General features: G+C 45.3%; 1 protein-coding gene across 1 annotated transcript in view; it reads right to left on the bottom strand.

The window, feature by feature from the left end:
- Sse (extra spindle pole bodies like 1, separase) overlaps positions 1–17,237 on the bottom strand; it is an 84,046-nt gene that overhangs the window by 17,312 nt on the left and 49,497 nt on the right. Inside the window, exons 16-21 of the mRNA XM_084606633.1 lie at positions 13,262–14,492; positions 7,751–8,036; positions 6,551–6,666; positions 3,770–3,876; positions 2,526–2,674; positions 1,130–1,275 (exon numbers count right to left, since the gene is read on the bottom strand). Of these exons, the coding sequence (XP_084462759.1) occupies positions 1,130–1,275; positions 2,526–2,674; positions 3,770–3,876; positions 6,551–6,666; positions 7,751–8,036; positions 13,262–14,492 (2,035 nt within the window). The remainder of the gene's footprint in view (positions 1–1,129; positions 1,276–2,525; positions 2,675–3,769; positions 3,877–6,550; positions 6,667–7,750; positions 8,037–13,261; positions 14,493–17,237) is intronic.

Raw genomic sequence — 17,237 nt, 5'->3', positions numbered from 1 at the left:
GATCTGGGTGATTTGGCGCTGCAGGAGATGTATGGTGTGGGTGGCTCTAGTGTCCTGTTGAATGTGGAGACCCAGCAGTCGGAGTCGTGGTATTTTAGGAAACGGAGCGTTGTCAAGGAGTACAGTGATGGTTGGGGCATGTGGGGTAGGCTTGACGACTAGGAGCTCAGATTTCTGTGGTGCACACGCGAGACCTATAGCTTGACTATCTCTTCGGTAGTGTCGAACTGCTGAACAACTGGCAGAACTGCGTAAATTTTATAATGAAAGAACATGAACTGACATGAGATAAACGTCTATGATCGCGCGTGGATAGCAAGAGTCCGTTCCCTCGGGCGATGATGAAACGGTGGCAGGCTGACCAAAGCGGGAGCATGCACGAAGACGCACGTGCCTCCTTGCCCTGTGGCAACTCCTTCTCCCCGCCTCCTCTTGTACACGCATCGTGCCAGCCAAGGCGGAGGCTGCTGCCATTGTCACGCTGCGCCTTCAGCACAATAGTGAAACACTTCACCCCTTTTATAATGGGAACTTACTGTAAACACTTTCACAGTAATTTTCCCTACATTTAATTCTTATTTTGGTTTCCATTCTGCATTGCCCTTTTGAGTCTTCCTGCGAAAACTACATATAACAAAAACCTGGATGTAATGAAAAATCTAAGACATTTTACAATTTTATTAGGGCCAGGTTTAACTGTATAGTAAATCCCTGCATGCTGCAGCCTGTTTTGCTTCCCTGTTTTTGCAACACGGACTGACAAGCCCGACTAGCGGGATCCCGCCCGTAAATGCACTAAACAGACAAATTTACTCAGAAAAAGTAGGCTTTCAGCCGCTGTTGCCATGCACGAAGATCTGTAAATGCACTGCCTGAAATTCTTAATCCTTAATAAAATATAGACTTTTGGGGCAGACTCAGCGCAGGTAGATTACTCATACTTTGTCAGTGTAGAAGCACGTAGCAGGCTTTGCTTTTTGATGCAGTTTTGCTCAAATGGAGCAGCAATCAGATCAGTCTACAATCATAAGCATACCAGAAAAACTCTTTACATTGCTTTACTCTTACAGAGTTCTTACGACACATTTTGTAGCACCCCAATGCCAACCAAGAATGAAGCCACACACACCTCAGGGTCTGAGGAGCCACTCAGCTTGACCGTGATTGGGGCTTTCCCTTTCCGACACTGACAGACAAACAGATCTGGCGTGAGGGTCACACCGCTGGGGCCCTTTGCAACCGGCTCGGCTGTAGTCACCTGCACCACCGTCCAGTCTGAAAAGCAGCAAGAGAAAGCAGCTTGTAAGCTCTCAATGTCAGCTGTCAACTGTCTAAAGCTACTTTAACCCGCAATAAGTTTCATATCGGGGGTGTCAGCTGCGTGCTAACTTGAGCAATCCAAGCAAACAGACAACTTTCATTCATAAGTAACGGACTGAAGTTTGTTGCTACTACTACTACTGCCATTACAATTAAAAACAAAATGCATATCATTTTTCACTTATCAGCATCCCCCAACACATTTGCAATCTTGCTCTCTGGAACTGTTTTTATTCAACAAAGCGAAGTTGGAAACAAGTACCAGCACGTTAGATAGTAGAATATTTTATTAACTTTACACGAAGGCAACAGAACTACTAGTATCACTTTCATCTTTCATTGACAGCTTGCAAAGTACATAAAGTAAGGACAAAAAAAATTAGTTGATGGTTTAGCATAGCTAAGGACAGGCTTTTATGCAGAAGCACTATGGAATGCTTCGCAGGAGCTTGTGCACTCCTTGTGTCAAGACTGGTGTTCTTCATTGATCTCGCTGGCACACTCTGTACGAGCTTGCGCACTGTTCAGTTGAGTGCGTTGAGTCGCCATCGAGTGCAGCGACGCTCTGAGTCAGACAATTTGAACTAGTCCAAGTTGGAGGCTATCCACAGGGCACAGCCTGCTCAGACGTGCGTAGACTATGCTATGGTGTTGGTTTGTGCATTAATGGAACAAACCTGCATGTGAAACACTAACGTTGTCCTCTTCACACGCCACCTGGAGGTTAGGTGTCAAAATACAGCCATACATTCAAAATGAATGCACCCATTCTGGTCTTCACTGCAGCATGATGAAGCTGACTAGAGGGGCTGGATGATGAAGCTGACATCAAAAGCGTAGTGTGAAAGACTGGAAGGAATCGGCAACTGAGATGGAATGGCGGCCTGGAATAGTGGTCTAAAAGCAGACAGCGAAGCGAATCTTTTCGACTCGGCCTGGGTTCGAAACTCACTGGCGGTGAATTTTTTTACTCCATCGGCACACGCAAAGGTCAAAGGCCAAATTGGTTTCAGATGGATATCAGAAAATGTGGGAATGCAGCCAGTAGCGCTTCTGCACTAAAAACCAGATTAGCTGAGGTTGATTCACAGAAACTGGCAACGGCAACCAGTCTAGATTTCTGGACAAAATCTAGTAACCTTCCTCGAAACAGTCTGAAATGCAAGCATTCAACCTAAAGCCATAAAGCCATAACCAGCACTCACCTGAGGGCAGTAGCTCATACAGTTCAACGAGTTGGGGTGTCTGGAGGTCACTAAACATCCTGAAACCTAGTGCCTGAGCCTTGCCCAGGTCTTGTTCGCTTAGGCTCCACCCTTGCACTCCATCTTTGATAAATGCAGCCCTTTGCTTGCTGAAAGAGAAGAAGAAGAAAGGAAACACTTTGGACAAATGTAAGCTTTCGTATATCAATAGTTGACCATACTCTAATGACAAAGACTACTCTTACAGAAAATGAAGCTTCTGTAAGCTGCTAAAAGCTTTGCAAATATAGCCACAAAGAACCACAAGATGTTCAATTTCTGACAAAACTGGATGGAGTCTTTTACTGTAACATGTCTGTGTAGAAGCCTACGTATTTCATTCCCATGAATACAACTAGCATTACTAACTTAACTAAATGCTCACACGACTTAAGACTATGGCATTCACAAAAAACAACATGGTTGATAATAAAAGAAGTTTTTCATGCAGCAGGATTAAAATGGACCCTCCAGAGCCCTCCGTACAATAAAACTTCATTAATTCAGCCTTCAACAAAACTGAACCCTGCTCGAATTACCTAACAGGTCAAATTACCAAATGGCCCTAAAGAGCTGCCAAAAACTGTTTACATCAAAGCAATTTTATTTCATGAACATCTTGAATACGATTCTGTACTGCACAAAAAAACTTAAGCTAAGCAAAATAGTTTTCCGTGGTTTCGTCAAGTGCTTTGTTTGTGTACACTATCGGGAGTGTCAAAGAATTGTTACAATCATAAGCGCTTCCTCAGCCCCTTTTCGCGGTACGACGCAATAACTGCGGTGGAGGATGTTTCACCGCATGGACCATGGTCTGTGTACTGACGCATCCTCAAAACGCAGCGATTTGGCACATTTGAAGAGCAGAGGGAGCATGTCGAAGCAAGAGAGATATGCATAGAGCTCGACGCCATCCCAAAGTAAAACTAAAAGGCCAATGAATTAACTAGCGCGGGGGTCGATTTAATGTCATTTTACTGTACCAGTTTCCATGAAACCATGCAGTGTGCACCAATAACATTAGGCACACAGCAGTGGATGAAGCGAAACTTCCACAGGACACTAACTAAATCACCTAGGTTGTACAGTGAAACAAGCAACATCTGCCTGATTTCTTCTCGTATACCCTCTAGGACTCCTGAAAACGTATTAAGAAATCTTGTTCAAGGCTGGCGACTGGACAGAATCTTTAGCAGCATCCTTACCCGAGCTTTTTATAGAGGTACGTGAGCCCAATGTGTTGCAGCGTGACTGCGGATGTCTGGGTGACATGCCACAAACATGCATCCTTGCAATCCTTGGTGCGCTTCTCCTGCAAACACAAGCAAGTAATGCAACAGCACAGGATTGGTTTCCCGAATACACAGGGATTCTGGAATGAACCCCGGAAAAACAATCTGCAACTTCCATAATTTACACCTATTTGAATGCAGTGTTCGATTCATATGCATTTGTTGTTTTTATTTAGGAGGATAGCTGGTGAGCAATGTAAGGAGTCATTTACGGTGCACTACATATTTGCGCAGGCATTGCACGAACTTGCATTGACAAGGTGCCTAGTGGTGCTAGTAATATACCATTTACACATTCCGCTTTTGTCTCATCCTATGCAACAAATTCTAGCATCAACATGTGCCCAATTCTTGCAGTTAGATTAGTGCTGGGGATACATGGTCATTTATTCACGTAACTACTTAAATTCTTGGCAGCAAAATAGAACTGCAGGACATGGTATATACATTTCAAACTAGCAAAGTTCACTTGAGATCTGAGGGAAATTTTGTTAACCTCCCCATTGCAGCAGTCCTAAAGAATTGCAGCGGAATGTCCTTAATATAGTTGGCACCACTGTGGCTGTGTTCTATGCATAATGTATACCCAGCTGGCATTTCATTAATTTAGAAAGTACAGAATCTTCTGGACAACAAAACTGGTTATGCGTCCTTTATGTGTGGAAAAATGAACCTGCACGATGAAATAAATGTTGCCTAAATTAATGGAATGTGTAGGCTATTTAATCAAAACAAAGCAGCATAAAAATAATGTGGAGAGGAGGCGGGGGAGAGAGAGTGTGTTAATGGCTCCCAGAGAGGGGGCCTTAACCCTTTGTCGAATATTCAGAAAAAAATTCATCCCTCATGTCAAATTTTTTACACGTTATGCGTTTAGTGCAGTACCCATATAGCAAGAACAGTCAAAGGGTTAAGAGTATGATAAGACAGTATTAATCGCTCCCATATATGTGACTCCTCTTGTTATCTGCCTGTTATCTCAGTTCAGCATACAGTTGTAAGCTACCCCATTATGTGAAAGACCACCTGGCATACCTAGATGCATAATGCCAAGCTTTAACCAAGCTGTACGCATGTGCCTGCATGCCCTAGGAGTAGCATGACCGACTTGACCCTGTCACGCAAAAATTATGGGGGATACATGAACTCCGCCTTTAAAAGTATGATGCGATAGTGTAGGCTACCAGCCCACATACAAAGCTCCGCTTTAATAAAGCCTTATGAACCCTGTGTGGGCTAGGGGTAATGTGAATTAAACGATCCTGGCAGGCTGATTCTGATATCAACCTCTCACATGAAAGGAAATGCCAGAGCTGGCAGCTCCTACCAAACATAAATGTCAGGCAATCCTATGTCCAGTCAGTGTGCGGCCATGTCAGCTGCCAGCTATCGCCTCATCAACCACTGCCAGCATCCCAAAATATGGAAACAATTTTCAAATAGCGCATTGCAAATAAGTGTGGCCAGGAACCGTGCTGCCTAGATGCTTACATACCTCATGGCACCTGGTGTTCACATTTACTGAACGCAACTTAAGTGCTAATGTGCATGATACTCTGCACTCCCATGTTTACTCTTTAGATGCGGTGTGAAGTGAGCCAAGTTGTTTCCCTAGCGAACCCCGGCGCCATCTTTAATTGAAAAAATCTAGGGCTCTTTGCCATTTATCACACTGTGTGAGCCACCGTCTGCTTCTATGGTGGCGGCAGGTGCACCATTTCGACACTGACCAGTGTGCAGGTGCACAGTTTTCCCGGGCTGGAACTGGACGACAGCTACGCTTTGTGAAATGTGCAGCACTGTGCAGAGCACACTGTACTACATCGTGAGAACCAGTTCGTGTAGCGCAGGCAAATCGAACCAACCTATAGAAACCACACAGTGTATGTGTGAATGCAGGCTCACATCATCGCCAAGCACCATCCGCAATGCTAACCTGAACGATCGTTGAGAAACCAAAACACCAGAAGGCTCAGCACTGAACTGTGTGGGAGAGATATGTGCATGGGGACCAAGAGAAATAATTTTATAAAATATTGCGCATTTTATTTTTCAGTTCACCTCATTATTGAATTGTGAATCCCAACGTACCCCCCTCTTGTCCTTATTCCTAAATGCCGCTAAACAGAAGTCAACACCAATTAGGTGCTTTTCTTTAGCCAAAACCATGACAGCCTGTGACTCTAGCAGCGTTAATTTGAATTAACCATTTCAAGCTTCTCTAATCGGGCATATACAATTCAAGTTGAGGAAGTCCCGCCACTATTTCACAGAGCTAAAAATAAATGTCTCCCTCCTTAAATATCAGACATTACACCCGTGTTCCACGGGCCTGGGACGAGAGTTTTCAACGAACCTTACACTTACCATCAAAGTAGTTACAGAACTAATTTTGACAGGCCCATGAAATGAGCAAGGTATACACGCATTTAGGCATTGCCCGAGCATCGATACTAGTTCCCAAAGCCTCAGAGTGACATACGAAGTGGCCCCTTCCGAAGAGTTTTTCCCCATCAAAACTTAAACTAAGTGGTTAACTAAGTCATCTGCGCTAGAACGTATAAAAAGACCAACTTCTGTACGTAGTATACACGCCAAAGGCATCTAACCTGTGTGCCAGTCAAAAAAAATTTACAGACACCTTTGAGTGAATGCGCAGTTGCAAGCAAATTTTGCGTCAGTGTCAGCGCTTGCCTGTAGGTCCAGAAGATGAGCCATTGTTCTGTTCATCTCAGCGTACAGTGGGCACGGAGGAAAGTGGATGATCAGCTGCAACGCTTTGTTGAGAAGTGCCATCATTTCATCATACGCTGTAAAAGGAAGATGGTGGTACGGCTTAATTTTTTGCTTAAATGCAATAAAAATGCAGTCTTAATCAGCTTTTTATGTTGATTTGAAATATGTAATCATTTTTTCTAATATCTCAGTTTCAAGATAACAGGCATTACACTTCTTCATCTGCAAAAAGAATAAAAAAAAAAAAAAACTGACCAGAAAAATATTCACATATGACTAGATAGTATGGAGCACAAGGCACACATGTAGGAAGCACTTTTCTTATTGTTATTTTACAACTTGTTACAAAAGTGACTGCCGTGGCTGGGAACGAACCTATGTCCTTGGCTTCAGTCGAGCGCTTTATCGACTGAGCCACTGGTGCGAGTGATGAACACAGTTTAGTTTGGTTTGTGATGTTTAATGTAGCCCCGCCGCGGTGGCGCAGTGGTAAGACGCCCTACTACTGTGCTGGATTACCCGGGTTCAATCCCGGCTGCCGGCAGCTGCGTTTCGATGGAGGCAAAACAAAGTGGCATTCGTGTGCTATGCGATGTCAGTGCACGTTAAAAATCCCCAGGTGGTCGAAATTACTCCGGAGCCATCTACTACGGCATCCCTTTCTCTCTTTCCACTTTCATTCCCACCTTCCTCTCTTCCTTTAGGACACCTATTAATGTCCCAAATCAACTGAGGCTATGAGAGACGCCATAGTGGAGGGCTCCAGGTATTTTGACCACTTGGGGCTCCTTAAAGTGCAATGACATAGCACAGCACAAAGGAGTCTTATTTTTCGCCTCCATTAAAAAGTGGCTGCTGGTGAACAGTGTTGTGTACTGAATATTACTGTCTAATTCCCTTGCAATGTCTTTTCACTGTATAATGCTTGATTTGTTCGTGCCCTTCTTTTGGCTCAAACTTATTCTCTGGCTAACTTCCTATGAAAGCCGGACACTGCAACTGCAAAGACACTGCAACTAAATGAAATTTCAAATTAAAGCTCTTTCTAAAATACAAAGACTATATAAAACTGAGTGCAAGCTCTTCAATGTGGATTTACCCTTGGGCAAGACTACTACAGTAATGTCACACTATACACACACACGCATGCACGCACACCTTGAGGTTTGCACGCTTCTGGCTGTTCCTCTTTAATTGCGACCTCTTCCTCCAGCATGTAGAGAATGTCTTGTTGCATCACTGGCTCCCTCTCGAGCACTGACATCCGAGCAACTGAGGCAGCCGCCTCTTCCTCATCAAACGTGTTAAGCTGTGTAGGCAATCCGCTTGCACAGCTTGCTTGGGCTCCATCAACAGAACCTTCACCACCCGTCTGTGCTGTTGACTCTCCACTGGCATGAGTGGACACAAGGTCAGTTTTCGCAGTTTTCCGCTGGGCCCGGACCTTGAATGCGCAAAAAGAGAATCAGATGTAGAATTTGCGCAGAAGCAAGTCTAGCACAGGTGCCCACAGAATAATTCGGAGTGCTGGACAGGCGACTGCTTGCTGGTGGAGTGTGCTGGCGAAATACTCCTATGGTCTGCACATAAGTGGCCTACCTGTGAAGTGAGCCTCGTTCCCTAGTTAACCCAGGATACATTGCTAACAGCTGGGAAATACTAGGGACCTTCCAGATGTTGCAAAGTGAGGTGGACGGAAGTGGAAACTGGGTAACTGACGCTAAGCGCCGTCAGGAGCAAGTCATTTGGTGCCTGCAGCCAGTTTGGCGCTGTTATCTGGAGCCATGTTGAGCAGAAGACATGCTTCACTGAACTATGTGCGGGTTCTCCATTCTGCATTCGGAGTGCGCCGACAGTTTCTTTCAGTTTGTTTCTTCCGCAGTTTCACTGCAAGATTACATTTTCCTGCTGCATAAAATCAATAATATAGAGTGTAATGTGACATTTACCATTAGCAGGAGTAATGAAGTTGTAATTAAATGGTTCACAAAAACAAATAAAGCAGCCTGCGCTTCATTAACTTGTACACTGAAGGCCACTGATTTAGCAAGGTTTGCAATCTTGCACATGTATGTCGTTCAGTTAGTTACCCAGCTCGACCTTCAATCGTGCGTTCTTATTTCTTGCAGCAAGTAAATCATTTTTTAGGTCGCGCTGTGTGCGAACCTCTTGAAGAAGGCCTTACGAGTAGCAAGGAAGAAACGCCAAGCTTATACACAGCTCATCGACCACCATGCCTTGGTAGGCCCGTTAGAGGCTAGTTGTTTTTACTTTGAGCGGGCACCATGACACGATTTGTCCAGCACAAGTCGGGGGCTGCCAGCACAGGCAAGCTATTGCAGGCCATTTCTGAAGAGTGCGGTTGGCTGAGGCTGAGAGAGCTGCAGAAGCTTTATATGACTTAAGCTGCCACTCATATAGGTGGTGTATTTATATGTTCATTCACTGCTGACAAGACATATCCCGATCAGGTTTGAGGAAACCCATGGTTAGGCTTCCCTGTAACATTTCTTTCATGACAGAAATAATAAACCCAGCATTTTTTCTGTCGCATATTTGAGCTACACTCCGCTCGTTTGCGTGCATGCTAGCTGTATATATTTATGTTAACATGCAGTGCGACATAAATGATTGATCTGCGACAACAAACACAGATGCACGATTGAGGATAGAGCTTGGGAATATTCACCTTAGTGAGTCGATAGAAGCAACCTGCAAAACTAGTGGAAGAACATGCAATTGTCTCTGAAAATCGGTGAAAGCGACCTCCAGAATACTAATTTGAGGCCGAATGTACACAATCTCATGTGCTAGAACGTGGTGTAAAGAAATATTATTTCATTTATTTCTATGAACTGTTTCATCCCTGTTTAGTTGGTTTTGCTAGCGATACACATATTTTACTAAATCTTTCTTTTTTCTTTTTTGCATTCATTTGTGTCAAAAATAATTAACAAATGAACCGTGCGTGGAGCAAACGAAAAGTGTGATGTTTAGCCAGACAGCGGAGGCTGCACATAGTAAAGTGGAGCAGCCAAACGATGACTTGCTCTAAGCGGTGCAGAGTCTTCCATGCAGTCTCCACTGCCACTCAACTCTCTGTCAAACGCCTGGACGATCCCTAGCATTTACAATCGGTAGCAGTACAGCGCTAGTCTAGGTTCACTAGAGAAAGAAGCTCGCTGATTAGAGGGGTCACACGTGCACAGACCGTGGCTGTAGCCTTTAGCCACTGCGCTCCGCTGGCGAAGCCACCTGTCCAGTGCTCCAAATTATTTTTGCGGGAAGCTGCACACGTCGCAAGATTTTGGAAAGCCACCAAGCAGAACCATGCTAAATTATGCCAAACAGTGCTCTCGCATGCATTAATCAGTTTAAGCAGAGTTAAACCCCAGCCAATTAGAGGATAGAATGGGCACCGTTGCCGTGACATGGCATTACGTCAATAACTGCCAAGTGTGCCTATGCATCTGCCGAGATTTTGGCTTGGCAGTTTGGCATTGAGAGACTGGCACAGAGTTTGGCAAACTGTGCCTCCCCCAAGTGAAAATTGGTTGATTTTGAGGAAAGGAAAGGGGGCACCGTCTCGATGAATGTCTATTTACACTGAAAGCATACAACTGGAAGTAGTATGTACGTCTTTTCGAAATCCCTATCGCAAACTAGCCTCCAACTTCTCTGTGAGATGGATGCTAAATGGATGCTGGATGATGCTTTGTGCAGCATTCACCCTGAGCACTACACAAAGAACGGTTGCGTCAAATTTTTGATATTAAATAATTTTATATTTTTGGCATCACTTACTGCTCATACAACTTATGAGGCAAGTAGAAAACAGCAGTTGCTAACTATGAGCACTGGTACACAGTATATGTATTCCGCTGAGCAGTAAGCGGAACTGGTTTTTGATATTTGGCTGTACCAAACAAGCAAGAGACGTCGAAATTCTTGAGTTTAAAATTGGTCTGATAGCTTTTCATTTAGGCAACAAGAAAAGCTTTAACAGTGACTTCTTTCTACCATGAAGGAATTGCATGTAGCAGTTATTGCCGACTAGGGTCATACCTATGTTCTCACTATACCACTAGGCAGTGGCAATGGTTGCTAGCATTAACTGTAGCACTACACCAATTATGTCCAATCAAGAATGACAAACTGCGAGGTTTAATGTCCCAAAGTGACCAAGCACTATAGGGATGCCATAGTGGAAGGTTTCAGAATAATTTATAGCACCTAAAATTCTTAATGCAGGTGTTTTCGTATTTTGCCTGCATTGGAGATGTGGCTGCCACGGCTGGGATCGAAAAAAAATCTTGGGTTTACAAAGCCACGCACACTCACAAAAAAAAAAGTGAAGAAGCTACGAATGAAATTTTCCACCAAACTGCATAATTCTGTCGAGTGAAGTACAAAAGCCTTTCTTCACAATTTCATGCTGGGAATCTTCATTAGCATCACTTGGTAGGAAGTATGATTAGCCGCTTGTCTAGTGCTAACAGCATTTAGTCTGAATTAGTGTTGCCCTCAGCACAGAAGAATCTTCTCAACACACCTGCTCTGTTGACGTCAATGGTGAAAGTAGCCAACATTTCTGTGACTGTCCTGTTCATGTCATTTAGGAACAGCCCACTTATGGTAGTATATGTTAGTATACAGTAAAGTTTTGTTAATTTAACCCCCATTAATTTGAAAATTTGATTAAGGGGCACGGTCCTGGCCGACGCCTATATAATTCTATGGCTTCAGACGTTTGTTAATTAGAACAATGGGCGGGCTTACTACGATTAATTCGGATAGGGGCAGGGGATCACGTCGAGGTATGACGTATAGCCAGTCATCACCAAAATCGACCTCCCCTGAACCTCCACTGCATGGAACAGCACTGCCCGCGCATTTTGCGCACACTGCAGGCGCGGCGACAATCAGAAATTCTCCGTTACAAAAATATAGCTCAGTTGCATAGTTTCAGTTTCGCTTTAAAGGTGTCCTGCACCATAATTTGAGTCTGTTGTTCTGCCTGTTTGTTCGAATTGTTGAATTATGGAGATGCTATTACCACCCGTCGTAACACATACATTTCGGTATTTAATATTTTAATTTGCTCAAGAACCAAAACTATGATACTGACGGTGTCGGCACCCAGTGGTGGTTCTCTGCAACAAATATGGCGTCAACTGGCACACGTTTGACGACTGAATAAACAGCGGATGCACTGCATATTACATCCATTAGGAAAAAATTGTATTGTATTTTGTGTTAAGTCAATGAATCCGACATGTTTGCTTTACACAAAAGCGCTGCAAGTGACTGCAAGTGACTCAAAAAGCACAAACAGAGGCACTGATTATTACTTTGCATTCAAAGGCTTTCACGACCTGTAAACATGTACAGCTACCTATGCCAAAGTTAGGCAGGAAAAAAATGAATGCCCTCAACACTTGCTCTTCTCTATTGTAGGATTCCTGTGGACAGAGAGAAAGGTGCAGTCAAGGAGAGGGCTCATGAGAAAAGCACAATAGTTGAGGGTGCATGGTGGCAAAGGAATGTGTCCTTCCCCTGCCTGCTCCTGGTCTCTTTGTTCCTCATTTCATTTCTGCGAGACACCATGAGAGAGATCTCGTCAGCTTTAGTAAAAATATGTTACAGCGAACAGGAAACCGTGAGAAGCTATCTCCCAGGACGTTGTGATGACATGCTCACGTAGGCTGTTTCAATTCGCCCCGCTACGTGTCATTGAGCGCGTGAAATGGGAAAGTGAAAGACCGGAAAAACTGAGTTGAAGGCAATTTTTCGTTTGCTTGTGTTTTGAAAATCCGTTCCTTAATAACTTCAGTTCTGGTGCACCGATTCCTTCACACCATACCGCGGCTGCGACTGGGGTGCACCAGCCAATCGTGGCATTTCGTATGCTGCTTGCCACGTCACTGTTCTTTTATTTTGGAATGGTTCAACACTGCTCTAATGCCCACACATACGTCCCTCGTGTGCATTTACATGCAGTTTCCACTACACTGAAATCATTGAAACTTTACTGAACACGCGCAGTTTCACTTCATTGCACGCTGCACTGCGATGCATCATCACAACTCTGGTGAAGCACGACTAGGCTGTTTTCTGACCAGGCACTACCGGGACTGCATCGCACTAAGAAAAGGGTAGAAGAGACCTACAATTTCAAAGCACTTCTTCAATGTTCCCAACAGCGTGTGCTAAGTAAAGCACTTGAAGAAACAGGAAAAAACTGTCATTCTCACTTAGGTTCCAATAAAATAAGTGCCATATAAAGTTTTTGGCAGTTTTTTCAGGCCCATTTAATAATTCGAACTCTTGGTTAATTTCGAACATTTATTTCTGGTCTCTTGAAGGCTGAATCAACGAGAGTTTGCTGTACACCGCACTGTTTCTGTCGTAGCCAACCACTTGCGAGCGCAGCACCATGCCCTTGGTTTTGAAATAATTTAACCGCCCTTCTGCACATCCACCCACAGTAGCTGCAGTCATCTTGCCAAGCGAGTTGTGGACAACGGCCCCTAGGCGGTGCTAGTGGAATGCCGGAAATTCCAGTGCAGGTCTTCTATCGCTATGTGGGTTATTTGACGATGTCAGCATATTGGGTTGGCAGAGTAGCTTTCACTACTGGAAGAGAAAAACAAAGATAGTGCAGCTCACCTGCTTTTTTGGCATCCGGGACACTTCTGGCTTGCCATCCGCATTTCTGCTTCTAGCAGAGTCACCTGCAGCAGCTCCAGCAGCTCCAGCAGCTGCTGCAGCAGCCCTTGTTCGCGCAGTTCCTTTCCGGCTGGACCTAGCAACACTGTGCTTAGCCCCACCCATGCCACTCTCCACGGTCTCATCGTAAACAGTAAATGCGGCCTTCTCTTCTCTCCCTTTGTCTGCACGGCATGCTGCTTCAGCTTTACTTAGGCTCTTCACATATCTGTCCATGGGTGTGTCCCTGCGTGGTTTGGGTGCATTTGGAACTTTGATGGTGGCTGACCGTTTACCATGCTGCCTCTGCGGTGATGCATGAGCAGACTCGTCCGTGGCCACAGCAGCGTACTGGTTAGTGTTGACCAACCAAAGTGAACTGCTCTTCAGGTCGCCGGAGCAGTCCCTGGCCTTGCAAGACATGGTGACCAGCACCCTGACCTTCTGGTGGGCCAAGCTGGCAAACGTCTTCCAGTGGCTCTTGTTGCCACAGCCATTCAGAGAGACAAGTTTGAGGCCTTCGTCCGCCCTTTCCAGCGATGAAGAGTAGCTCTTCCGGAGTAAGTGGGCCTCCGAGAGTTGCAGAAGAATACTGCAGCGCAGAGACAAAAGCTCGCCCCAGGCTCCCGTGGTCTTGTTGATGCTGAAGCACATGACTTCAGAAAGCCGGCGCTTGAGAAAAGAAGTCATGGTGGTGACTTCCTGCTGGAGCTTGTGCTGCAGCGAGTCTGTGAGACTGAGCAAAGACTCAAAACCATTGATGGCAGCTGCAGCATCTCCGACTGTGACATACAATAGGCATTTGAGCAGATCACGCTCAATCCACAACTGCCGTGTCGCATAGAATTTGCACAGGTAGCAGTCACAGTCTGTATTGTGAATTTTGTCCAGGCTGGGAATGGACGGTGGAGAGTGCAAGGTTGCCTCTCTTTTAAGGAAGAGTACAACAGACAAGGAGTGGCTGCGTGTGACAGGCAGCGGGTATTTGTCGTATGTCTTCTCCCCTATTTCACTGCTGTCCTCAGAGTGCCTTGAGTCCACTGCAGAGCCTTCTTTGTCATGAGACTGCTTAGGACAGCTGAAGTTCCCGAGATGCAACATGAACTCCACACTCACTAGCTTGTGCTTAGCATCACGAAGCTTTTCGCAAAGCAAATCCAAGTTTGCAATGAGGAGGACAAGTCTGGCACACCTGCATATGGAGAAAAAAATGGGCAACCAGAATGAAGGTCAGCTTGGCTAATCTCAATACATTTAACTGAAAGAGCCATGAAGACTTGTTTTAATTAAGCAAAGTTGAAACTGAAAGCTGCTTGACTGGGGCAAGGCCCTGATGCCTCATGCTGTGTGGGTCAAACGAAAACATTAAACAACAGGGGCCAGCCTGGTTTGGAAAGGAACTTGACCTAGAGAGAACACCAACCAAAAACAGAAACAACTTTTCACAACCTACTCAAGTTTGTTTACCAAGTGTGACTGTGAATGAGTTGCAGCTTTGGGCATTCTTTCTGACAAAGTAAGATGCGTAGCTTTCGGTACAATGAGCTTTCCTTTAACAAAAAATGGTCAGGGTACACTTTCGATCAAAGTGCCCCACGAGACGTTGGTCCTGTGCATATGCGAGTGTCTGCACAGAATGTAGGGAGCAGTGCGAATGCATAAGCAGGGATCGAGACCACACACACAAAGGTCATGTGACACCCGCACACATTTGCAAAGTTATGTGCAGAAAGTAGTACTAGCAGAAAAGTGTGCTTGGCCCACCCCCACGGAGTCTTTCTGAAATCGGCAAACGCAAGCTAGGGCTAGTTGGTGGTTGACTCTGGAATGCATATTGCAACCGCGTAAAGCGGCAGGGACAAAGAACAAAACAAAGGACAAAACGTGGAGGAAGACATAGGGACCACAGTAGTTCAGTGATAAAGCTACACTCACGAGAGTACCTTCTACACACTGCATCACAGTTCCCTACTCCCCCAATGTGGGATGCTGCGAGGACCCTTATGCAACCATGAAGATGTCGGATTTGCCTCCACAGATCACGTTTTGTCCTGTGCTTTCTTCTCTTCATCCCTGTTGCTCTGCGTAGTTGCAATATGCATTCTAGAGTCTTTCTGAATCTGAGACTATCTCAAATCAAATCAAGCCTTGAACAGCAGAAAGGTTGAGCAAAAATGATTTGAAGCTGTGACAGAGAAGCCAGGGAATACTGAGGTAATCCCAGAAATTGTTGAAGTTGGCCCACAGACAATTAAGGTGCGGTCTGGAGCTTCTGAAAGGTACAGCACAGTGGCATTACAGCCAAGCACACATACTTTGAAAATATCAACTGTCACTCATCTTTCTTAAAGGGGTCGTGAAACGTTTTCCGGAAATTTTGCACGGCTTGCCTAAATGGAATCCTTATCCTGCATCATATAATATACCTCGATTCGTTTCATCGCCCGCGTTGATTTAATAGCAACAAAAACAGAATTTCGGTTTCCTGGCGCGCGTCCTCCTCAACTCAACAGATACGTCATAGCGCTAAGCCAATGCGAAGCTCCCGTTGCCGGAGCCTGCTGAGCCAAAGTTGACCGAGCTCGGTGTATTTTAGAGGTTCTAATTGTGCCCTACTCTACGCTCACACAGGGTTTTTTAATATGGCCGACGTCCATGCCGACGTCCCAGGTTCCAGCGTCGCTGCTATGGCTATATAGTCGCTACTGTTAAAACATGGTTACATCGTGGGCTTTGAGCCTTACGTCAACGCAACTTTTCGGGTGCCAGGTCGGCGAAGATGGAGCCTGCGACCGGTACAGTAACACTTGTGTCGAGAGGCCGCAGTAACCGCGGCACAACTCCGGCTTGCAGAAGCCCCGACCGCCAGCCTCCCGATCCCAGCCGTTTCAGAACTACGCATTGGTCTAGAGCACTATAGCATTGGTATGTATGTCCGAGTCTTGCAGCCTAGCCTACGTTCGACCGTTGCGAGAGTGCGCAATCGCTAACCGAAGCTTTCGAACAGGTGCAGCTGCGAGCGGTGCGTGCCGATGCCGACTGCTCTTGAGAGCATCTGGCGAGATCCCGGCGGCGACTACGTAGTTGAAGCAGCCGTCTGTGTGTTTCCTGTTTCCAGTTTTCCGTGTAGTGCCATAGTTCAGGTCATCGAGCCGAAATAAAGGAAGCGAAGCTCGACACGCTATTCTCAACGATGCAGCGCGGAGGCGAGCAATATGCCTATACGAGTACGCTCCGCAGCGCCCGCTCCTGAAACACTCCACCCACCACTCAGATTGAACACACTTGTCGATTTCTTCGACCTGAAACTGTATTTACATCGTATCTTTAATGACGCCAAGAATAAAGAAAAAAAAAATACAGCAGCGGCCGCACAACCAAGTTGTACCGGTGGTATGTGACTGCTCAAGACGTTGTTGTGCTCCATCATGAAGAAAACAACAACAAATAAGATTGGAACCATGGTCATTTGGAGTACCCAGCGGATCGAGGTTAGTCGTCGTTACCGAAAATGAACTCGAGTGTCACCTCCCGCTCTGTTCCAGCGCGCAGCGAGAAGCAGACACCACCCGTCTTCCTCCGCCGCCGCTGACCGCGCGTCACGTGACAGCAACGAGAGACTGCCCGGGTACAGATTGTTAAAGAAATGCGTTTGCGTGAGCGAATAATTGATATACTATTTTTTTATTTGCTAACATTACCAGAAACCTATTATCTTGAGGGAAATAATGAATAATATCTGCATTTCCAAATGGCTAAACATGACGTAGGCGAGTACTTCTAATTCCGGCCTACAGGGTCGCATGGTCGCTTCAGGAACGCAAAAATGCTGTGATTTCAGAATGGTTTTATTAAATGCAGAAGGAATATTTCGACGAGATATTTTGGAATCGGCATGCCTAATGTTTACCGAAGCAAGGAAAATTGCAACTGGGCA

This window comes from Amblyomma maculatum, chromosome 6 (assembly GCF_055883805.1).
Source record: "Amblyomma maculatum isolate TAMU_Amacu chromosome 6, ASM5588380v1, whole genome shotgun sequence".
In the NCBI taxonomy this organism is placed as follows: domain Eukaryota; kingdom Metazoa; phylum Arthropoda; class Arachnida; order Ixodida; family Ixodidae; genus Amblyomma; species Amblyomma maculatum.
The sequence above is the reverse complement of the archived record's forward strand: the minus strand, read 5'-3'. Positions and strand labels throughout refer to the sequence as shown.